General features: G+C 39.5%; 1 protein-coding gene and 1 long non-coding RNA gene across 5 annotated transcripts in view; one reads left to right on the forward strand and one right to left on the reverse strand.

Annotated features, from left to right (window-relative positions):
- megf6b (multiple EGF-like-domains 6b) overlaps positions 1-24,065 on the reverse strand; it is a 60,707-nt gene that overhangs the window by 4,221 nt on the left and 32,421 nt on the right. Inside the window, exons 1-28 of one of the 4 annotated variants that reach the window (XM_044123467.1) lie at positions 20,590-21,572; positions 17,316-17,438; positions 16,241-16,366; positions 15,524-15,646; positions 14,968-15,090; positions 14,734-14,871; positions 13,439-13,561; positions 13,174-13,296; positions 11,504-11,674; positions 10,881-11,012; positions 10,654-10,782; positions 9,596-9,724; positions 9,348-9,482; positions 7,784-7,918; positions 7,572-7,697; positions 7,364-7,495; positions 6,894-7,022; positions 6,690-6,821; positions 6,093-6,221; positions 5,887-6,015; positions 4,590-4,718; positions 4,372-4,500; positions 3,031-3,159; positions 2,765-2,893; positions 1,554-1,682; positions 1,261-1,392; positions 1,040-1,168; positions 107-235 (exon numbers count right to left, since the gene is read on the reverse strand). In XM_044123467.1, the coding sequence (XP_043979402.1) occupies positions 107-235; positions 1,040-1,168; positions 1,261-1,392; positions 1,554-1,682; positions 2,765-2,893; positions 3,031-3,159; positions 4,372-4,500; positions 4,590-4,718; positions 5,887-6,015; positions 6,093-6,221; positions 6,690-6,821; positions 6,894-7,022; positions 7,364-7,495; positions 7,572-7,697; positions 7,784-7,918; positions 9,348-9,482; positions 9,596-9,724; positions 10,654-10,782; positions 10,881-11,012; positions 11,504-11,674; positions 13,174-13,296; positions 13,439-13,561; positions 14,734-14,871; positions 14,968-15,090; positions 15,524-15,646; positions 16,241-16,366; positions 17,316-17,438; positions 20,590-20,752 (3,685 nt within the window). In that variant the 5' untranslated portion in view covers positions 20,753-21,572. Of the gene's footprint in view, positions 1-106; positions 236-1,039; positions 1,169-1,260; positions 1,393-1,553; positions 1,683-2,764; positions 2,894-3,030; positions 3,160-4,371; positions 4,501-4,589; positions 4,719-5,886; positions 6,016-6,092; positions 6,222-6,689; positions 6,822-6,893; positions 7,023-7,363; positions 7,496-7,571; positions 7,698-7,783; positions 7,919-9,347; positions 9,483-9,595; positions 9,725-10,653; positions 10,783-10,880; positions 11,013-11,503; positions 11,675-13,173; positions 13,297-13,438; positions 13,562-14,733; positions 14,872-14,967; positions 15,091-15,523; positions 15,647-16,240; positions 16,367-17,315; positions 17,439-20,589; positions 21,573-24,065 lie in introns of those variants that run through there. The other 3 variants (XM_044123469.1, XM_044123466.1, XM_044123468.1) reach the window with 3 other exon arrangements.
- LOC122834755 lies at positions 2,596-4,061 on the forward strand. Its single transcript, XR_006371242.1, has 4 exons — positions 2,596-2,669; positions 2,776-2,907; positions 3,017-3,219; positions 3,311-4,061. It is a non-coding gene; the product is annotated as an uncharacterized LOC122834755 (long non-coding RNA).

The following is a 24,065-nucleotide window of genomic DNA, read 5'->3' on the forward strand; positions in this document are numbered from 1 at the left end:
AGGATCCACAGAGGTGGAGAGAAAGATGATGAAAAAGGCAGAAGACAAATGCAACAAGGGAAAACCCTTCAGCCAGATATAATGAGACAGAAATGTATCAACTCACTTTGTCCACAGTCCTCTCCTCTGCGTCCAGGGATGCACACACAGCGACCTGTGACGGGGTCACTCTGGGCTCCGTCTCCACACACAGCCACACGGTTGCAGTCGACACCATAGCGCCCGACTGGACACGCTGTCACCAGACAAACACACGGTTACTTCCTCCCTCTTTCATTTACAGTCTTACAAAAGAACCCACTTAGTCACGAACTTTGTTTCAGTTTTTTTCTTTTTATGACAGATTAAAACATAGTAGGGAAGGGATGTATATTTTTTAATGTTTTACAAATAAAAATCTGAAAGTGTGCCATTCAGCAAGACATATATTTCTAGTAACTTTGCACATTTTGAAAATGTTTTCACCATTTCTTTTTTGCAAGGCACTTTAAGCTAAATCAGAATGAAGGGAGAATATTTATGTATCCAGCTCCATGTTTCCCAGTGGGAATTTTGTGTTCAGCTGATCTTATATGCTAATTTTCAACATATATAGGTTTTTCCATGTGGGTCAGAAAGCTCAACGTTTCATCTCATCCAATCAGAACATAATGTCCCATGTTTACAGAGTTTGCTGAGATGAAATCACACACAGGTTGACTAATTAGAACCTTTATGATTTTCACTGTACTTTATTTTGTGGGTTGAAAACACATGCAAATCACACTTTTCTGATTCTTATTAGAAAAGTTTGTCCCCAATAAAAAAAAAATCATTATTGCTTTGGTGTTTGTGGGGGTATTGTGACAAAATGTGAAAAAGCTATTTAATTTAATTAATTTTTTTTTAATTTTATTTAACCCTTATTTAACCAGGAAAAAACTAATTGAGATTGAAAATCTCATTCAAGAGAGACCTGGGCCAGACAGCAACAGAACAAGACTTTATGAAAGTATGAATACTTGCAATGTATTTTAATTAAGGTTTGGTATGAACTCACTGATGTTGCAGCTCGGGCCAATGAACCCAGCTGGACATTCACAGCTTCCAGTTGAAGGGACACACCTTCCTCCGTTTTCACACCGACACTCTTTCTGACAGTCGGGACCATAGCGACCCTCTTCACAGCCTGAAAACACTCAACACGGTTAGAGTGTTGAGTGTGAAAGTTGCATTTAATAATGCAACTTTCTGTGTCTTTGAGCTCATTGCTTCTCTTACTTTGGTCACATTTGGAGCCGTGGAAACCTGGGGCGCAGTAACAGGATCCAGACACCGGATGGCAGAGCTGGTTCGTCTCTGAGCACTGACAGACCTGGTTACAGTTTGGCCCAAACAATCCTGGAATACAAGCTGACAGAGAGAGGTACACTTGTCTTGTGGGAGCCAATAGTTTCTACTTTCCCTGAACTGGTGATGAAGTTAGTAACAAAGAAGAAGAAGCTAGGTCTTATTCTAAGTTTAGGAAAGCAGCAGGCGATTTAGGAGGCACAAATTAGTGCTGCAGGTCTCACTCTGTTCACAGCCGTTGCCGGTAAATCCAGAAGGACAGCCGCACTCTCCAGAGACGTGGTGGCAGGAAGTTTCCTGTGCACAGCGGCAGCGCTGCATGCAGCCTTCACCGAATGTACCAGGCAAACATGCTGGAGGAAAAGGAGAGAGTGAGGACAAAAGCACAGCTTGAAATGTAAAAGGAAAACTAAACCAAATAATCTTCCCAGTTTTCAGTATATTTATTGGCCTCTTAAATTATAACCCTCCTCTCTGTCTCAATACATGTTTTGCATATTGTATGGAAGTTGATGGTTTCTTACTTTTAACATAAATTTTATAGTTTTAAATTTGACAAGGTCACAGAATTTGAGTACATTTAATTTAAAAAAACAGAATGGGTCTGTACATTTCCAATATTACCCTTTATGGACTATTCAAATTGATTTTTTTTTTGTTATTACATAAGTGTCAGATGTGGTACAATGAGAGTATTATACAAAATAAAGATTTGTAGTCCAGAACATTCCTTTTTCCCCTCAGGACAGCAATACGTTTGGTTAGTTTTGATTTCACTTGGCAGGTCAATGGTTTCAAGCTAAATTTATCATCCAACATGACACCCAAAAATTTGACCTCATGAAATAGTTCTACATCAACACTGTCAATAGTTATTCAGATTGGATTATTTTCTTGTTTATTGTGGTTTCCAAATATCATGAATTTAGTTTTTTTTATCTAAATTTAATGATAATTTGTTATTTTTGAACCAATGTTTTAGTTTTTTTTTTTATTATTTCTGTAGTGACCACCTCTGAGATTTGTCGGATGTTTTCTCGCGTGTAACTCAAACATAACGGAGCGGAGCGGATCACCATACCTGTCAATACAGTGAGAGGAAAATGTATGCACAGGCATTGATTTAATGTCGTGTAGAGCCACCCAAAGCAGCAATAACTTGCAGTAGTGTGTTTTCAGTGTCTCACGTTGCTGTGGTGAAATTCTGGCCAGCTCATTTTTACAGCACTGAAATTCATACAGGTTTTATGGTATTTGTTTCTGTGCAGATCCTCTTAAAGCCTCCCGAGCACAAAGGCAAGCTCTACAGCGTGTTGCCAAGGACATAATTTATAACTCAGGTGTGTTGAGCTCAATCTAAACGTTACAGGGCCTTGGCCTTTGAGGACAGGAGTTTGAACCCTCTGCTCCAATCCATCCTCTCCAACATTAATACCTTTGTCACAGAGCTTTCCCCTCCAGCCTGGAGAACATCGGCACTCCCCGGTCACGTGATGACAGGAAACCCCGTGCACACAGCGGCAGCGCTCAGTGCAGCCAGCCCCGTACAGGCCTGCTTCACACTCTGCTCACAGGAAGGTGAGATTTACAAGTTATGACTAACAAAAACACACAGAATCGCTGTCATGTGAGCTTAGTTTCTCCACACTGCTGCGGTTCACATGAGGTCATCGTTTCTGTCGTTCAGCCTGAGTGACCCACCTTTCTCACAGCGCTCTCCAACCCAACCGGCTCTGCAGCTGCACCGGCCTGCCTGGCTGTCGCACACGCCGCCGTTCTCACATTCACACCGCTGCTGGCAGTCTGCCCCAAAACGGCCCGCTGTGCATTCTGTCCACACACAGCCACACGCACAGACAGACAGACAGACAGACCGAGAAAGACATGACGGTGTGAGAGATTTCACAGAAACACTGTCTGATTAGCAGTGCAACACGCCTTTTGTTCACCCCTTCCAACTCTTTCTAATTGAACCTTACAGGGCACAGAGTTTGGAGACATTCCTGCGACAAGATTAGAGGTTTCCTGTGCAGGAGGAGGAAGAGGAGGAGGAGGAGGAGGAAGGGGGGGTCCTGGCACAGTCCGACAGCGAAAGGTTGAAACAGTCACTGAGGGAGGATAGAGTGTGAAGGAGAGCCCAGAGGAAGAAGAAGCCAGAATATCATCACCGGGTCGAGTCAGAAACACACTCACTGGCAGCAAATAACCAGACTTCAAGCAGAAATAAATGAGCTTAGGCCACAAATTAAACTTTAAAGAATAGTGAAATAAAAAAAGAAATACATGAACCCCAAAGCATCATGTTGAATGTTTTCTTCAGGGTCTCTGATGTTTTTCTTCTTTTCTGTCCCCCATCATTATGATTTGAGCAAACAAGAATCCTTTCCAGGTATCTGAAACTCCTGTTCCCATGTTCCACGTTCCTGTAACTTCTGAAAGCATCCCTGCTCTAACACATCAGAAGGCTGTCTTAATGGAATGGCATTTTCTCCTGTCTTTCCCATTTTGAAGAGCAGCAAAAAGAAATGTCAGATTTATACCCTCAGGAAACAGGAATTTATTTGTTAGCAATAAAGATTCCTAGACACTATAATTAAATTGAAGAAGTAAATTAACTTTTTAAATATGCTTAAATATTAATTATGAAAAGAACTGTATAACCCATGTTGTAAATACATTCATTTCTTAACCATACATTTCCCCTATTGATTAAATATCCTTTGATTTTTTTGTCTAAATTCTTCAGTGGGAAATTTTTTTATTTATATTAAAAATGCATCCACTACTTTTTTACTACTTTTTTTGTTATTAGGGGTATCAACCATTATGGAGGGTAATATTTACTTTGTCAAACTTCAAATGAAATAGTTTACATAAACTGGCTAAACCTCACTACATTTTCCTTTAATATAAGTGTTTTCCGGATTCCTGCAGATATCAGCCTGTGCAGGATGTTGTTATGAGGGATCACCACAAATAGAAAATTATGTACAGTTAATCCTCATTTCATCTTACATCGTAATGTGGTGAAGTGCTACCTACCCAGTTCGCAGGCCGCACCCGTCCATCCAGCTGGACATGAACATTTTCCATCAGTTTTGTTGCAAGTGGCTCCATTCTGGCACAAGCAGACCTGCTGACAGTCTGCCCCAAAAAACCCAGCCGGGCATTCTGGGAGAAAATCAGACACAAACACTCTGGCGTGACCTCTTCTTCACCTATATTGCGGATGATCGCTTCTCTCAACAGCACAAACTCACCTTCTGTGCAGTTGGGTCCGGTCCAGCCCGGCATACATGAGCACTGGCCACCGGCCGGGTGGCAGATGCCGCCGTTGCGACAGCCACAGGTTTGGTTACATCCCGGCCCATAGAAACCAGTCAGGCACGCTGCCAGGAGACGGAGAAAACAATATCATTACCTGCAGATGAACTCTGATCATGAAAAGTGAAAATTCCAGCATTTGGAAAGTAATACAGGCCTCAGCATGGGGAACACCAAGATGGTACTTTCTCATGTTGAACTGGACTTTCCCAAATATCTGAAACCAACTGGGTCTTTTTTATTTTTGTCTTCAGTTTAAGTCCGAAAATGTTCTAATTTCTAATTTTGTCATTTATGTGACATTTATCCTTTAACAGTCAACTAAAAAAAACAAACCAAGATTTGTGAGAAAAACCGAAATAAACCATGAACTTTCTTTCTTGAAGCATCTTTTGATTTATTCAGAAACCCACATTTTAAATTTGCCTAATCCCCCTTAAAAACTCCTTTAAATTTCTCAGTTTGTAAGGGAAAACATAATTCTCCTCCGATACAGCTAATTTTTGAGGACATGAAAAATAAAATTCCTCTTCATCCACAGATTTCTAGCAGAAAACTGAAGGTTTTTTGGTCCAAACCATCTTGTATTCAGAATCAGAACCATTCCTAAATTCATCCATGGATTTTGAAGTTCCCTTCTCCTGACTGTTACATTTGTAGAATGAAATCCCTCTGATCCTTTTAAAACTTTGCGCAAACTGGGGTTTCAGCTTGAAGATGCAAATGTTAAAATGATCTTACTTGATTAATCAAGTTCATAGTTGTATAGAACTAGATGACTGACCTGAAGTTCAAGTGTGTGAAAAATTATGTAAGAAAGTAATTACAGATTTTTATTTATTAACTTTTTTTCCCTCTAACAATATGAGGTTACACAGAGTTAAACAGGATATGTCAGTTTGTGTCATATCCAAGGTATTTTTAACCTCACAAAACCTGGTGTTTAAAACAGAAATGTGTCCAGTTGTGAGGACAGACAGTCCAGGGCAATTTAAATGATAAAAACTACAGTCAGAATCATCTGATCATATAATTCAAGATAGAACAAAGATATCCAGTTGAGGACTGAGGATGAGTTGATTATATCAAGCCATTGACTTTGGAGCATTCCCTCGTGCCCATAAAGCACATGGCAACAGCAGAGAGAAACAACTCCCTGTTGTCATTAAGAAACCTGAAGAATCCTGACATATTGTCGCCCTCTGAGGACTCAACACCTGCACCGTCACTCACTCAGATTGCAGAATGGGCCGATCCAGCCTGCAGGACAGGAACAAACGCCGCTGACGTGATCGCAACTCCCACCGTTCTGACAGAAACACTTCTCCTGGCAGTCCAGACCGTAGAAACCCTGAGGACACGCTGAAATACAGACCTCTCTTACAAACCACATCGTATTGTTAAAGTGAGTGAGTCTGGCTTCATGGGGTTTCTCTTACGTTTTTCACAGAAGGAACCCGTCCATCCCACCTGGCACGTGCAAGCTCCGCTCACATGGTCACACAGGGCTTCATTTTCACACTGACAGAGATGACGACAACTCAGACCGAACAGACCTGCTGGGCACTCTGACGGTAAACCAAACACAAGAAGACAGGAGAAAAATTAACATTGTTCTTTTATTTCATGAACTATTGACAACATGCATGTTGTCAGTAAAATGCCAAGCAAAACCGAACTATTTATTTGCAGAAAATGAGAAACAGTCAAAAGAATGAAAAAGATGCAGTGCTTTCAGGCCTCAAATAATGCAAAAAAACAAGTTCATATTGATTTAGAAACAACAATATTAAAGTTCAGAAATCAATAACTGGTGGAATAACCAGGAGGTTTTCAATGGGGTTCAGTGGAGTGGGCTCTTCATTTTTTACCAGAGTTGTATATCCCCTTTTCATTTTACAGTTATACATTACTTGCGTGGGTTTATCACATAAAAGTGCAATAGCATACACAAAGGTTTGAGGCTGCAATATGACAACATATGAAAGTTAAAAAGGTTAATTAAATACTGTTGGAAGACAGCATATAGAGCATACTCTGCTGGCAGGTTGGTCCAGTGAATCCTGCTTCACAGTTACACCGGCCCGTCACACCGTCACAGCTTCCGTCTCCATTTCTGCAGTCGCACGTTTCTGCACAGTCGGCGCCCCAGTGCCCTGCATCACAAACTGCAGCAAAGAATGCACGAATCATCAGAAGAGTTTTTAAATGCCTACAGCTCAGCTCTTTGGGGCCTTTACCTTTTCTGCAGTCGTGTCCAGTCCATCCAGGAGCGCAGGTACACTGTCCATTCTCTGGGTCACAGTGACCGTTGTTCTCACACACACATTTCATCTGGCATCTCAGACCAAAACGTCCACTTGGGCAAGCTACATGGGAAATATATTTTATATATATATTTATATTAAGATCAAAATGAATTTTCTATAACCAACTCTAGATGATTGCCTGTGAAGCACCAAGCTCCCATAAAGGTGGCTTAAAGAGCCAGCTCGTGGTTGAAATCCACTCAGAAAAACCTCTGAGATGGCTGAAGGATTTTTATCTAATGACCTTAAAGAAAAATTAAGGAGTCTTCCAGCTCCTTCATTTCACATCCAAACGCCGCCACCTCACTTTTCCACTCCGCTGCCATCCTTCTCATCTAGTGGACTGTTTAATGCATGTTGCTATGGACACCTTCCCCAAATTGCCTGCTGCTGTAACTCACAGGTTTGGCAGAGTGTTCCCATGTATCCATGCGGGCAGCTGCAGGACCCGTTGTGTTTATCACAGGAACCCCCGTTCTCACAAGCAGGGCAGGTTTCCCTGCAGCCGGGACCCCAAGAACCCTCTGGACACACTGGGGAGGAAAAATTATCTTATTGTTGGGAAACTGCGTCCTTGTTCCACACTTATATCCATGCATGTTCACTCACAGTTTTCACAGTGCTCTCCATGCGTCCCAGCTTGACAGTGGCATTGTCCTGTCTCTTTGTCACATGGTGCCCCGGTGCAGTTACACTGCTGGACGCAGCCAGGTCCAAACATTCCCTCTGGACACTCTGATACACAACACACAGGATGGACCTTTTTCCAATTCAGGATCAGAATTACACTTCTATGTCTTTTGTCTCCTGCTGTCCTCTACCTTGCTCACATTTCTCCCCATGACGTCCAGCGGGGCATTTTCGTTGGCACGCTCCAGTCACATGATCACAGGACGCTCCAGGTGGACAGACACACTTCTGCTCACAGCCGAGTCCAAAAGTACCAGTTTTACAACCTGGACACAAAACAGAGCACACACTTCACTCATCGCATTAAACACATTGCTGGAAATTACTGTCCTCTTCTTGCCTTATTACACTGGGTTCATTGCACTTTATTGGCCACATTGTTAGTATCAAATTCAGCAAGCCGTCTTCATGCCTGGATGCCTAAATGCTGTGAGTTGAATATGTTTTAAAGCATTATCAAATCCATCAAGTTTACACAAAGCATCAGCTTGTTCTTTTTTAACACCCGAGTAATTCAAATACAGGACATGAACTTCTGGGCCAAATCCTGACTGATGGTGACCCATTCTGACAGCAGCTAGTGGATCGATCACAGGTTTCTCACAAAATAAGCTATGAAGAGGTTTCTGGCCATGGACTGAAAATCTCTGAGCTACTTCATTGTCAACTTTCTGCTCCATTTAAGAGGAGAAAACTGTGTTCAACCACTAACCTTCTCCTGGACAGTTGGTCCAAGTTGTTCTTGGACAATGAATTGATCACATCCGTTATGTATGGCAAATTGTGAGTGGGCCTGGCAACGGGTAGAACCCACACTTTGTCGTCCTGCCTGAGACCAGGCAAGAGTCCAAAAGTCTCCCTTATTTAAATAGTCACTAGGAACATTTACTGGAGTTTCTTATGTGTTTCTAAGCTTCACTTTGAGTGCAATTTCATTAGCAGTGTTATTGTTGCTTGTAAAGCACCTCTGATGGAGAGTGATGATGATAGCATGTTTTCTTAGAGGTAATCACAGTTTGAAAAAAAATAGATTGTATGCACATCTCCATTTGCTGAGTCACTGTAAAATATTTCTAGTCAAGCCTGGAATCACCACCACATCTAGTATATCCTTAAAGTAATTAAAATAATGAAGGATAAAGCAGTAAATACCATTCAGGCCAACTGTACATTTATGTTAGTTTGTTTTTTCTTTTGTTTGTTTGTTTTAAAGAGGGTAGGTGCAAAGTAAAAAGCTGTAATTACCAAATCCTTCCACTAATTTGCATGTGAATACTTTTAAATTAAAGCAGGGAGTCTAGACTCCATGCAATAATTATCTATATGGTTGTAATTTGAATATGCTCCAGGAAACATAAATAACAAAGACTTAGCCAGTGGTTACATATATGGAGATCTATATGTTATTTAAGACCTGAAACTAAGAACAGATTTATATAAGCAGATGTTTATAAACAGCACTTATGTGAACATTATATTTCACAGAAAAAATGGGGAGAAAAGATTGTGCCAAGACAACTGATTAGTTTTGAAGCATTTTTTCTTTTATCTGTTAATTTGAGTTTGTGAAAGCATTACATCTCTGTCTTGTTATTGAGAATTTCTTGTTTATTTTTCATAAAAATATATTTTAATGTAATGACATAAAAAAAGGGTCAGGCTCTCAAAAATTGACACAGTTTGTATGTTTCTCACTTTCGTTGCAGGTGTTGCCGTGGTAACCAGGTTTGCAGATACAGGTGCCATGGTGGCGATGACAGTCCTTTGTCTTTTTCTGGTCACACTGGCACTCCTGAGAGCAGCCAGCTCCGAAGGTCCACTTAGGACATGCTAGAAATTAAAATTTAGGAAAACATTTACATTTGAAATGATCAATTTTTTGTCGCAGGGCATAGAAATATGAAATATGATGCAGTGGAAGGTTAGTGTTTTAGGAGTCTTACGAAGATGACAGAAGCGTCCATACAGTCCGGCTTCACACAGACAGGCTCCGTAGGTTCGGTGGCAGCGGCCGTTGTTTGCACAGTTGCACTTCTTGTTGCACTGCTTCCCATAGAAACCTTTAGGACAACCTGGAGACAGAAGATGTTATTAAATCACTGAAAAACCTTTTCACATCTTGCTCTCTTCAAAACCACAAACTTCAATGTGTTTTGTTAGAATTTTTTTTTTTTATGGGGGACCAACGTAAACTACAACATAACTGAACTGGAAAACACATTTTTAATATTCAGTCCTTTACTCTGATGCTTCTAAATGAAATACAGTGCAATCAATTAACTTAAAAAAAAATTCACCTAAATAATAAATATTCCACTTGTTTGTAGTTTAATCTAGATCTCAAAGGATTCTTAGAAAACATAAATGAGCAAACAGCATCATGGAGACCAAGGAACACTGCAGAAAGGTCATGAAAGAAAACAGATATTCATTTTCCAGCAGGAAATCAACCCTAAACATACAACCAAAGATACAATGAAATGGATCCGAAGCATATTCAGCTGATACAACGGCCTAGTCAAAGCACAGAACTAAGTCTAATTATAAATCTATGGCAATAATTTAGACTGAATTTTCACAGACACTCTCCATATAGTCTGACTAGGCTGGAATTATTTTACAAATAAGAGGTAAGCATTTCCGTCTCCAGATGTCCAGAGCTGGTAAACATCCTAAACGACTTCCAGCTACGACTGCAGTGAGGAGAGAGTCTACAAAAGATTGACCCACCAGAACTGAATTCAAATGCATGATGCAGTTTTCATTTTTAGAAGGAAAATATTAGTCATATATCATTTCCCTATTTTGTTTTAGTCTAGAACATAAAATCCAAATAAAATACATTGAATTTGGTGTTTGTCATGTGTCAACATGTTAAAAAGTTCAAGTTGTATAAATGTTTTTGCAAGGCACTGTATTCAAAATAGATGTATGAATTATGTTTCAGCAATTTAATGTGGAAAGTAAGAACAAAACCATTAAAAAAATAAAAGTTTCTCACCATCCTGACACAAATCTCCAGTCACACCAGGAGGGCAGCGGCAGCTCCCGCTGACCGAATCGCAGCTGGCTCCGTTTTTACACTTACAGGAAAACGAGCAGTTTTTTCCAAAATGCCCCGCAGGACAGGCTGTGAGATTGACATTTTTCAACAGTTTAGATTCCTAACAGGGAACACTTGCAATCACAGCGACATGCAGGTGATGAGCATCTCTGGACAACCCTCACTCTGATTGCAGATGATTCCCGTCCATCCATCTGGACAGTCGCAGCCGTTTTTCCAAATATTGCATATTCCCCCATTAGTGCAGTCATCACAGGTCAGGCTGCAGTCGCTGCCGAAGGTGTCGTCCAGACACACTGAAAACAGAATAATTACCAACAGCTGTAACCATGACCAGTCAAGCAGAAACACTATTTTATCTGCCTCTTTTTCTAACACTGCTGCTTGAGCAAATGAAACAGTCCATGACTTCAAACCAATAAATAGACAAGAAGGCCACAGAAAATGTAACATTATGCTATGATGTATACTGAAATCAGACAGTACAGTGTGTGCTATACATGTTTCCAGTTTTGATTACATTGTTATCAAGAATGTTCATCAAATATGCACAGCTGAAAAAATATCTTTGGTTCCCTGGTTTAATCAGCTACTGTGCCAGAGAAGCCGCAGCATTCCTGCCTGGTAGTTTCCTGGTCGTCTGGAAGCATGAATTGAGATGATTAACACTCCTCGTGTGGTCTTCCTCTGAAAGAGTCAGTCTAAACACTTCACAGAGGCCTGGTAATCAGATGCAGGTTTCATGTTAATGATAATGAGTTAATAATGGCAGAGAGAGAAAACTCACCAAATTTTTCTGCCAGGCTGCTCTCAGCCCTCAGCTCCCCATCATCATCTTCGTAGTCGTCGTAACGCTGCAGGGGTTGGTCGTAGTCGCGGAGCAAGGTGAGCTGGGGATGAATGAGGGACAGCTCGATGGCGCCTCCGCTGGAGAGGGACTCAACTGCACCTGCCAGAGCTGCAATGGAGCAAGAGAAAAACTCAAATGTCAAAAATGCATGTGGCATGGATGGAGCATACGGCCTCATAACTCAAATCCTACTCATTTTAATATGAATAACTCAATTTAAATTCTTAAGTAGTTATTTATATACACCGTGGTAGATAACCAGTTTCTACAAATGTTTAGGAAGTAATCAGCATGTTCTTTCACGCCACCAAATGTGAACTAAACATCATTTCAGTAAGTATACACTGAAATGTCACTGGGATTTAGATCGTTTTTACATTTTCTCAAGAAAAAAGAGACCATTTTAAAAGGTAACATAAGGCCACATAAGATTCCTAACAAGTTAAAGTGAATCAAAACGTCTTCAACTCTGAAAGGTTCTCTGCCATTCATTAGTGAAGGAGACTTTGTAATATTAGACCTTGTAAAAACTACAAATGCATAAAAAATGCATTTGCAATTTCTAATAGAATTGTAGTTATGGTGATTAAGGTATATAGTTAAGGCTAAAATTATTTATGCCTCTTTGAAACTTTGTTTTTAATAAGACCAAAAACGGCATTTTCAAAAATAAATGCAAAATTCTTTATTGGGAGAACAGCATTTATTGGGTGACTTAGTAGTAGACTTGAAATCTGAAAGTTATGAATTCAATTCCAGATTCTTCCTGTCATTAAGTGCCCTGCTTCATGAGCAAGGTACTTAAATCTTAAATCAAGGCTTCAAGATTCACTACAATGTGCAGGACAAAAGCAACAACATATCATGGTTTTTGTCACGTCTAGCCTCATTTAGATGAGTAAAGATTTTGACAGCCGACATGTTTTTAAAGAATCAAGATTTTACAGTGACTCAGCTAAAGTATTTGAACTTTTTTTACATTTTGTCATAATTTATAGCAAGACATGAATTTATTGCTCACAGATGATCGCCATCCAGTTGGAATAAGCTGGAGCTTTTCTGATAAGAAAAAAAAGGGTCTAACAAGTTCATACTCTGGACAAACTCCAAAAAAATTGGCATCCTGGGTTTAGAAAGTATTGAATAATGTGTGCTCATTACAAGTGCACTCCAAATGTTTATTTGCAAAAATTTCACAGTGCTTTGAAAGTCGACACAAAGTAAAAATGTGGTCTTAATAGGTTGTTTTGCAACTGAAATTTCAGAGAGAAAGAAGGTGAATTAAACATGAGGAGAAAAGCAGTGCCCACAACTGAAATGCCAAAAAGAGATGTGAAAAAAAAATAATTGGGTTATGAATACCTACAGAAGATGGAAATATCCAGCAGTCCAAACATACATGAAGGTTTTAATGTGGGAAAAAAAAAGAATGTTTATTACACAGAAAAACTTATGACTAAAGGGAAACTCCTTTGTGTTTTTGAAGATGAACTTAGTTAAGAACAGGTGGTGAACTGAACATAACTTAATTCGCTTTTAGCCTGAGAAAGTGAATTTGGAACTACTTTTCTCTAAGGATGAAATTAAACAACACGGCTGAAACTCACGGATGCAGGAGCGCCTGTCCTCGTCCAGTTGGTAACCCCGGTGACAGAAGCACTGGAAGGAACCAGCAGTATTCTGGCATGTGTGGTCACAGCCACCATTAGCAGCCAGACACTCGTCTACATCTGAACAACACAGACACAACAAAAGGTCTACAGCTTTTGCTACATCTCATGGTAAAGTTAGAAAAACAACGAAACAACAAACCCACAGAATCTGAAATGAATTAGGAGAGTCAGCCATGTTTTATCTGGGGGCAAAGCATACCGTCACAGCTACATCCATCTGCATTGAGTCTGTATCCTGCTGAGCAGTAGCATTCATAACCCCCGGGGTAGTTGGTGCAGTCCTGGTCACAACAGGAGGTCTGTTCTCCACACTCATCAACATCTGACAAATACAACAAGCAGGAACACACACACAAAAAAAAGAGAGATCCAAGTTGGGGATATGCTCTACTGCTTTCTGACAGAAACCTTTTATGAGAAAATATAAAATGTGCTGATTTAGCATCCAATTACAACCAAGTTACAACTAAAAAATATATTTAGAGCTAACTCCCTGTTCTTCAAACTTTGGCCTGCTATAATAAATGTTCAACAAACTTCAATAATGTTCCACCTCCTAAACAGAAGTACAATTAACCATGAACTCTACAAATTCTTAAAGTGCATGAAGATTTTATGAGCACATTAAAACAAACATTTAATGCGTTTATGGCATTTTCTCCCTTCTTTTTTTGTGTGTATTTGGCAAAGTTGTAGTGTTGACTAAGCTAATAATACTGCTACAGTAATCAAATGTGATAACTTCATGTAAAGTCCTGTGAATCCAATTTTATGAGCATAAATTAAAGTTCAACAGAGTTCAGTTCTTGTTAGAATTGATTTATACTGATGGCTCTTGGACTTTATGAACATTTTGGAAGATAGAACTCCACATTACAAGATTTACTAATAATAAATTAGTTATAACTCTTCAGTATTGTTGCAGAGATCTAGTTTGATCAGGGAGCCTTTATAACTCCAATTCATGTTTGCAGATGTAAAAATGACACAAAACAGATGTAAATTTATTAAACATTGTGCAGATGGGTAAAAGTGAAGTGGTTTTGGGTTATATTTGTCAGTGGATTTAAAAAAAACCTAAAATATTGCAGAAATATTCATGTCCCTTTTCCCATTTTGTCATGCCATAAACCTCAATGTATTATATCTGGAGCTTATGTGACAGACCAATATAATGTAGTGCATAGTTGTGGAGAGGCAGAAAAAAGATATGAAGGGTTTTGTGCATTTGTACTCAATCCCCTAAGTGAAGATTTTGTAAAGCTACATTTTACTGAAATTAAAGTTTTTTTGGAGGAAGTCTGTACGTCTGGAGACTGAAATTTTTGCCAATTTGTTGCAAAACAAGTATTTGGAAAACAGAAATAGAAAACACTCTGGTACTAACATCATATAAACAACAAAGTACTACAGTCTATGTATGCTGATGCTGATCCAATCGCTAACATATATTCAGGTACTTCGCATCAGTTTGAGTGCATTGCAGTCTCATACCAACACAGGTTTTTAGGTCATCATTGAGCCGGTAACCATGGTTACAGGTGCACATCGGCCCGCTGGTCGAATGCTGGCAGTGATGAGAACATCCACCGTTGTTGCTCTCACAGCTGTTCACAATCTCCATCTCAATTCCTACAATTCACAGTGAGATCAGAAGGTCCATCAGGAGGAATGGGGCTCAATCAGATGAGTCCAAAGTTTAACATGCGTGATGATATTCAAACTGACTGTAACACTGTTTCCCGTCAGAGCCCAGCTCATAGGCAGTGTTGCAAACACAAGCATAGGAGCCCAGAGTGTTGCGGCAGCCATGAGCACAGTTGGTTTCCTCTGTTTTACACTCGTCGACATCTGAGGAAGGACGTGTTTAAGCATTATGCACTGTAGGACGAATTGCATATGGTCTGCACAAGCTCAATGACATTTCAAATGTGCTGCTCATGAATCAAATGAGCAGCTTTATTGGCCTAAAAACGATATAACCTTCACAGCTTCAGCAGATCTTAACCACACACATGGCTAGTAGTACACACATAGTTTATAGTTTTTACGTTTATGACTATACTCTCTATGTCTTACTTTTGCAAAATGTTCCAAATATATTTGATTTCCTAAAACAATCTTTGAACAGAGTTGATCCAGCAGCTATTTGAAACTTTACCTTGGAGAGTGAAAGCCTTAAATATCCATAAAATGACTTCAGATGGAATTTTAAAGTACTTTTACTTCACCCAACATTGAACTTCCACTCCATGTATAACCAAGAAAATGAATTTGAAACTACCTTCACAGGTTTTCCCATCCTCAGCCAGCAGATAGCCACGTTTGCAATCACAGAAAGGCTTTCCTCCATCAACTCGACACTCATGCATGCAGCCTCCATTCTGATCTGCACAAGGATTCTGCACTGGAGCACAAAAAGTACGCCTTCATCACCATCACGCAGTCTCCATTATTTTACAGCAGAAATCTATAAAACTTGTTTTTTCTAAATGTTAATGCCCAACAGGTGCATAGCTTTGAATTGAGCTCTTCTTCATTGGGCTCTCTCTGCAGAAATTAACTTGTGGCAGCATGTCTTACTTGCATGATCAGCATTCACCTATGAATAATTAAAGGAAGTTGTTTAAAGCCAACAATCACAGATATCTAATACCTCATCATTTAGCAGATGGAAATTCATGTATAATTTCCTACATTTGGAAGATCATACTTGACTGTGAAGCCTTTGAGACTGAGGTGATTAAAAGAAGCATTGGACATGAAAACAATAATTATGATGAAAAAAAACAAACAATAAAAGTAACTCAATAAGACACAGAGTGGTATTCAATCTTAATCTTCCTGAGATAAAATTACAGCTGCCAGCAGAATGAGTCAAAGTGTTTTTAACATTATGTTTAGAAGCTCACCTTTCATCAGTTGGGAACAGTCCAATCCTTTTTTTGTTTTGTCTGTTTAAGTGGTGCATATTAGATATGTATTCAACTTGGTCACTTACATTTACAGTGCTTGCCGTCCTCTGCCACCACGTAGTTTGGCTTGCAGCGGCAGCGAAAATGTGAAGCCGACTGCTGCAGACAGTAGTGTTCGCATCCTCCGTTGCGGACAGCGCATGAGTACACGGCTGAAAATGTGACAATAGAACATTAAGCAACTTGCAGGAATAAATCACTCAAATCTGTGGTAAAATCTCTAACTTCTAGATCCTTTCAAACTAAAAACTAAAATACCTCATCACAATAAAAAGTTAAAACTCAGAGACATCTGAGTGATTGGCATCCACAGTGGACGGCTTACTCATCCGCTAATGAGGCTCGGTTCGATTTGATCCCACTTCTTCCCAACCTACATTTGTTCTTTTTGAAGTAACAGTTGGGTCTAAATCGCTTAATGGAAAATAACTGGTAGAAGAACTCAAAGGCTGTGTTATTCATACTGAGAGACTGAAATCAAGACCAATCCATCCTGAGTGCATGTCAAACCGCACAGCGTTTTCCAAATTAAATATTATGCAGCTACAAGCTAAGTGTGTGGGAAACATCTGAAGTTGACTGGGCAGATGAGAGAGTTGATGTGAGGACAGAGTCTCTGTTTTTATGCTTTCATGAACTCAAACTATCTGTTCGGAATGAACAGAAGAATAAAAAACTAATTTATTACTATAAACATCATCATAAATGAGCTGCATCCACAACCATTCCATCAGGACTCAGTTGTAAAGGTTGTAATATGTTATTTCTTCACGCAACATCTGTCAGAGAAAAGCCTTTCGTGAATGGTTGGGTTCTTGCTAACATATCTGTGTAATGACTTCAAAGATAATGATTTCAAATCTAAATGTCAAACAGGACACTGAAGCCAGCACCAGGTTTATAAACCTCAGTATATAACTCTGACGTTCCTTCATTTCTTTATACTTTCCTTCCAATGAATACATGAACCTCTTCATTTTTGATCACCTGCAACATTGAGAGTTAAATGCCCATAGCAAACTTCAATAAAATGACCAACAAATGCATTTGAACCAACACTGAAATCTCCCGACAGCAGCGAATGTTTTCAAATCTACTCACTGAGGCAGGTGCGACCGTCCACATGAAGCCTGGAGCCAGGGTGACATTCACAATAGTACGAGCCTCTGGTGTTAATACATCTGTGCTGGCAGCCTCCGTTATGGACCTGGCATTCATCTATATCTGAACAGAAGATCCAGACAGGAAGAACAGACATGAACAATTTCAGTAAAACTCCTCATTACAAGAAAAAAACAAAAACAAATGAACCGCTAAAGTGTGAGAGTGTCTTAATAAGTCAGGCTTTAGGAGAAAGCCAGCTGAGAGGAGATGATGGATGAGAATGGGGGGGAAGTATTTTACAAGCTTACTGCAGCTCAAACAAACATTTACCTCCATGTGGAAACAACTACTGAACATTTATAGAACATTTAAATTCCTCCAGCTCTTCAGTACGCCCTCCCCCCGAGTGAATGAGCATATGGAAACTTGAGCCAGAAGATGCAAAACCAAAACATTCCTCTCAGCCGACTGTGTTGGGAATAAACAAACAGAAGAGGCGGACTCTCCATCTGAGAATATTGTGGTGAGGAAAATAGAACAGCCTTTGCATGTGAAGCGATTTCTAATCAAACAAACCATGTATCTGGACGGCACCGGTTTCAGGGGTCAAATATTAATAGATTTCATGAGCAGACCCCCCGTGAGATCTGAGATGACATATGAAGCCCGTCTTCATTTGAGTTTCTAGCAGCCTCACAAATGAGATAGGAATGATTAGGACATTAATCACCTATTCTTTCCAACACTGACTACACTTTTGGAGTAGATATAATAAAAATATTTCCGACTGCAACAAGTGACTCGTATAAAAAAGGAAGGAAAACTGTTTGGCTGCTGCGAGGTCTGTAAAACAAGCTAACACATCATAAAACACTATTTAGGAGCCTGAGTGTGTTTTGTTCAGAATAATGTTGACGTCAGCCAGGTTTTTTCATCAGGAAACTATTTCAAGAATTCACTGAAATCTGTGTGAAAAAAGATCTGATATGAAAGTTTGAAGAACAGGATGATTGCTGTCCCTACAGCAGAAATTTACCAGATGCTTCACCAAAAACCACACGTTTTTAATTCCATGCTGTAAAAATGACAGCGAACGGTGAAAATAAAACAAACTGTATATTTATGACATTTATCCAACCAGACAAAATACATCATCTGATTCCCCAAGGACACATTTCAAACACAAATACATGACATCACTTGACTAAATGATGTTCTGAAGAGAGGGTATTTGCAAAAAGTATTTTAATTTTAGTCAACTCTGTTTGAAGTAAGAGAACGTTGCCATTACCTCCTTGCCAATTATCTCAGCAGACTTTCAAAACTGAAGTCAAAAGGGTAATTTTTGCAACACAATGAGAGAGGTGGTATAGATATAGGTATATGTAAGGTCAAAATGTAAATATAAAGGTTCTTTTATGGGTTTTGTTCAGTTTTACATTCAACTCCAGAGGAGTTAGTCATGAACAGATTTTGCAAAGCGAAGGCATAATCTGATAGAGAAAATCTGATACAAAAGGCAATGTGAAGGGGGAAACAGCCTTTAATATGACCAAACAAATACCAGAAACACAAACAAACACCAGTTGTTAATATGACCCAGTTTCACTTATCAGAATGACACTGTAAAAAAATATATATATATAATAAAAAAAACTAACATTGGCCAATTCTGTTGATAATACCTTTAAATCATGCACCCCTAACACACTTGTGGGTGAAGGCAATTAGCACCTAGGAAAATAAATGGCGCTCCTGGATTGGCTACTAGCTGGAGATTTGAAAACACCCGTCAATGGCCCATTCTATATCTTCTTTTGAATGTTTGGTTTTCATATGCTCTATGAGAAAAATCTGCAATAGGTTTATTTTTTTTTTTGGAGTTAAATTCCACAGAAAAATCCAAAATTGGGCGATGCCATGAAAACTGAACAATAATTAGGCAGACATCCACTGTATTTATGCATTCAGGTTTAAGTGATATTTCTGCCCTGTATCAAAACCTTCTGGAGCCTCCCCTGCAGAGGCTGTCTGGACTCACCACAAACGTTTTTCCTTCACACTTTAGCACAGTGTAAATTCTTGCACTGTGAAAATATGGAATATGGGGGTGAAACTAATAATTTTTATAGCTCTTTGGGAAGTCATAAATGTAGATAGGAGACCATTTGTAACACACAGAGAAAAAAAGTTGCCATGTAAAGAACTTCATGTCCTGTTGGGTGAATGCAGCGATGCATCTGGACAATCTGCATCCTATTTGTGTCACTTTGCACTAGTATAAGAGTTATTTGCACATAAATCGTGTCTTTACAAGGTCCATCGTTTATCTACCTTATTATGTCAAATAGTAAAGTAAAATCTCTGCAGGGAATTCTGTAAAGGTTCTGCTTTTGTTATTAGATCAAGAATAGCAAAATACTAAGAGTACAATCCTTACTATTTCTCCGTTTACTTGCATAGCAGCTCCTGTAAAACCTCTGGCTAAACCCGTTTGCCAGTAATGTCCAACAGTATTTTCAAATATAGCATTTGGAGCTGAAGCAAGCTCCTAAACTTTCTTCTTCTTGGGGTCTCTGCTGCCAAGTCCGAGTTTCACTTCGTCCAGGAAAGCTGGCAGGAGCCATCCATGCATTTTTCCGTCAATGGAGCATGCAGTCTTTTGGCTTTTCCTGTAATGAGAGCTTAGTTGCTGTCGGCTGCAGTCTCACAGTCAGTCAGCAGATCCCTTCCAGCCTCCAGCCCAAGTTTCCACATCCAGAACACGATCCTCAATGGACCGGAGCCAAAGCCTCAGCAGCCGCTGGCTTTAATGCCGGCTGGATGAACGTTCTGAACATGGCACGGTGTCGTCTCGCAAGAGAGATATTTCAAGTTAGTTTAGGAAAGACGATGCGTTTATTGTGCACAGCTGCTATTTCTGCAATGTCTTGACTTCACTACAAACATGACCTATAAGAAAAGGGGGAATATCAGCAAACCGGCAACAATAAAAATAAAATAGGCTTTGCAGTGCACAGTTATTCTCAAACAGTTGTGCCAAGTCCAAACGAGTCAAACAGGATGATTCAGTAATGGTATATAATATGCACAGGGCAGTCTCCTCCTTTATTTGCTTTTTAAAGCATCTGTAATAATGTATAGCTGACGTCTGCAGGTGCACTAATCTCTGATCAGAGAAAAATAACACCAAAACTAAAAAAAAAAACTAAAAAACAACAATACTAACTTTACATTGCTATACCTACTTTTGGTATTAAAAACCACTTACCTGCAGCAGGCAAGTAGCCAGTGTTGTAGCCATGATAGCTGTGGTAACAGTGAGGCCTGTGACAAATTCTTCTGTAGTAAACATACGGGTAGTTTGCAGCCAGAGATGCCGTTGCTTCAATGAGGACCAGGGAGAAAATCCACCATCCTGATGGCAAAGCCATAACTGGAGACTACTTTGTCACAAAGCCTTCAGAAGAGAAATTTCATCATCTAGCACCTACTTTTTAGTTACTCAATGAAGAGTCCTGGACTGACATTCCATGCTGACTACCTCTTATTTTGTTCTGCCTCCATCTCCTTTTCTGTTTCACCCTCCCATCCGACAAAGCAGAATCCACCATGTTGTAGGTCCTCCTCTCTCTTTCTCTCTGGTCCTCACATTCCCCTTTCACTCCAAACGTCCTCTCTGTGCTGTTCTGCTGGAACCTCCAATAAATTATCTTTCTATTCTACCATCTTGCAGTGATTGATTTGTTCTCTTCCTGATTTATAATATTTCATTAAAGACCTCTGTATTTTACCTTTTCTTCAAAGAACCCCATGTGATTCAAAGACAGGATTTATTGGGGCAAATAGCAACAGAGCAAAGAATGTGAGCAGACTAAAGGGTATGCTGTCGTCCAGTCTTTTGAGATTGACGTAGATTAAAAAAATGCCACTAAAGTAATGCCAAATTTGATAAGTGCCAAAACTCAAATTCAGTGCTTTTATCCAAACATCTGAGAAAGGAATGAACCTTGCAAGAAAAAAATGCGTACTCAGGAGCTTAGCACTAGACCTTTTCATCTTTTGCCAGCACATACATTCCACTTCAGGACTTGATACTACCTATAAAAGTGTAAAAAGCATTCTTATTGTCCGCATCGCTTTCACAGTCTTAAGAGAATTGACTTGTAGGTAAACGTCCAACAGAAACTTCGGCAGGATACAATGACTTTATGCATTTTCAGTAACACAAATTTAAAAGCTCGTCACAGAAATATTTTAGAGTTTCTGGTGATTCAACTGATCTTCAAATGAAAACATTTGAATCACGCAGATTAAATCTGAATCAGTTCATTCATTCACTGCCTAAATATTTAGAACTGAATTTAAAGTCCTGCTAAGGACCAATTCTAATTCATGCAACACAAAAAATGAATCCATCCTGCCTAGATCAACGGATTAGGCTGGTGATGTCATAATGTAGGAAATATTTTCTTGCTCCTCTTTTAGGCTCTTTACGACCATGTGAGCATCATCACAAAAGCCCAGATCATCTCCGGCTGTTCTGAACATGACAGTGAATTCATTGTACACCTTAAATCCTTGCTAAGGAAAACTGAGGTGTTTCTGAAGGCAAAAGTCAACTTCGTAATTGCCTTTGCCAGCTTCTTTTGGTATTACACCTCCTCTTTTCTTTCCTCACATAGACAAAAACATGCATTTTAATTCGACAAAATTCCCACAAAGCTGCTCTAATTCATATTTTTTTATGCTTATGTAATAAGAAAGCAAAATGACAATGATATTTTGACTGAAAAATGGCCCATTGGCTGCAAATTGAATTGTGGCCACTACAAGACAGTGTTGAAATATAAGTCATGTAAACTGAAGACACATTTGTGCCATTACACCGTGTTCCAAATTATTATGCAAATTGGATTTAAGTGTCATAAAGATAAAAGTTTTTGGTGTGCTATTAAATTTATAGATGGTATTGCGTGTCAGGGCTCTTTGAATCTCTATAATTAATTTCAGAGAGCTGGTTGATCAGTTTGTCTGGTGAGCTCAATTAAAGGAAATCTACTTAAGAAGGATGTTCCACATTATTAAGCAGGCCACAGGTTTCGAGCAATATGGGAAGGAGAAAGGATCTTTCTGCTGATGAAAATCATCAGATAGTCTAGTGCCGTATGACAAAGTAAGAAAACATTAGATATTTACCAAAAACTGAAGCGTTATCGTACTGTGATGAGATTTGTGACTGATTCAGAACAAAGATGAGTTTGTACAGATAAAGGCATAATGAGGAAGGTTTCTGTTAGACACTTATCGGATTAAGAGAGCAGGTGTTAGAATGACCACACAAAGCAGCATTAGTTAGTTGTACAGTTATTTGACGCTGCTGGTGTCTCTGGAACCTCAAGGTGGAGGATCCTCCAGAGGCTTGCGGTGCAGGAACCTACTATTGGACCCCTAACCAGTGCTACAAGCAGAAACAGTCGCAGTGGGCCCAGCCGTACATGAAGAATAATTTTCAAACAGACTTGTGTACTGATGACTGTTATGCAACCCTGGATGGTCCAGATGGACGCAGTAGTGGATTGGTGGTGGATGGCCACCACGTCCCAACACAGCTGTGATGTCAGCAAGGAGGTGGTGGAGTCATGCTTTGGGCTGAAATCATGGGGAGAGAATCATTGGTCTGCCCCTTCAGAGTCCCCGAAGGTGTGAAAATGGCCTCAGCAAAGTATATGGACTTTCTGACTGATCACTTTCTGTCATGTTTCAAAAAGAAGAGCCATACTTTCAGTGGCAAAATCATCTTCATGCATGACAATGAACCATCTCATGCTGCAAGGAATCCCACTGTGTCATTGGCTGCTATGGGCATAAAATGGGAGAAACTCATGGTGTGGTCACCATCCTCCTATGACCTCTGACCTCAACCCTATTGAGAACCTCTGGAGTTTCCTCAAGCAGAAGATCTGAGGGTGTAAAGCAGTTAATATCAAAACAGCAGCTTTAGGAAGGTATTCTGACATCCTGCAAAGAAATTCAAGCAGAAACTCACAAGTTCAATGGATGCAAGAATAGTGTAGGTGATATCAAAGAAGGGCTCCTATGTTAACATGTAACTTGGTCTGTTAAGATGTTTTTGATTCAAATAGCTTTTGATTTTAGTACATGTGGCTACTTAATGCTGCACATTCAAAGAATGAGCATTTGCAGTTTTTATAATCCATAAAATGTTTAGAAAATCTGCTGTGCATAATAATTAGAGTTTTTTATTTTTGAAAAAATACTGTTCTCCTGGGGAGCTTTGTTCAGTAAAATTTGATTTATGCTGTAATAACTCATGACTTGAAAATTATACTGACCATCATTTGCATTGACCATTTAAGAAAATCAGAGAAAATATCACTTGCATAATAATTTTGAACACGGTGTATTTTAGTAATACCTTTACGACGGTGGAAGATAATTTACAAGCGACAGAATGCATTAAGCTCCAGCTACATTCCTCTGCTCATCTCTAAAGGAACCTACAAAATCCCAGCTGGTGTCACCGCCCGCCTGAAGCAGGCTCTGCACTATAACAACAAAACAGGGGAGCAGAAACAACTCAGCTTCATCTATTTTCATCACTACAATATTATATTGTCTATATTGTTCAATTTAACAGGTGTTCACAAACATAGATATGCCTATGTAACGAAATGAAATCCTGTGTGCACCAGCATACACACAAACACACACACACCAGTCACC

The sequence above is a fragment of the Gambusia affinis genome, linkage group LG07 (assembly GCF_019740435.1).
Source record: "Gambusia affinis linkage group LG07, SWU_Gaff_1.0, whole genome shotgun sequence".
Lineage (NCBI taxonomy): Eukaryota > Metazoa > Chordata > Actinopteri > Cyprinodontiformes > Poeciliidae > Gambusia > Gambusia affinis.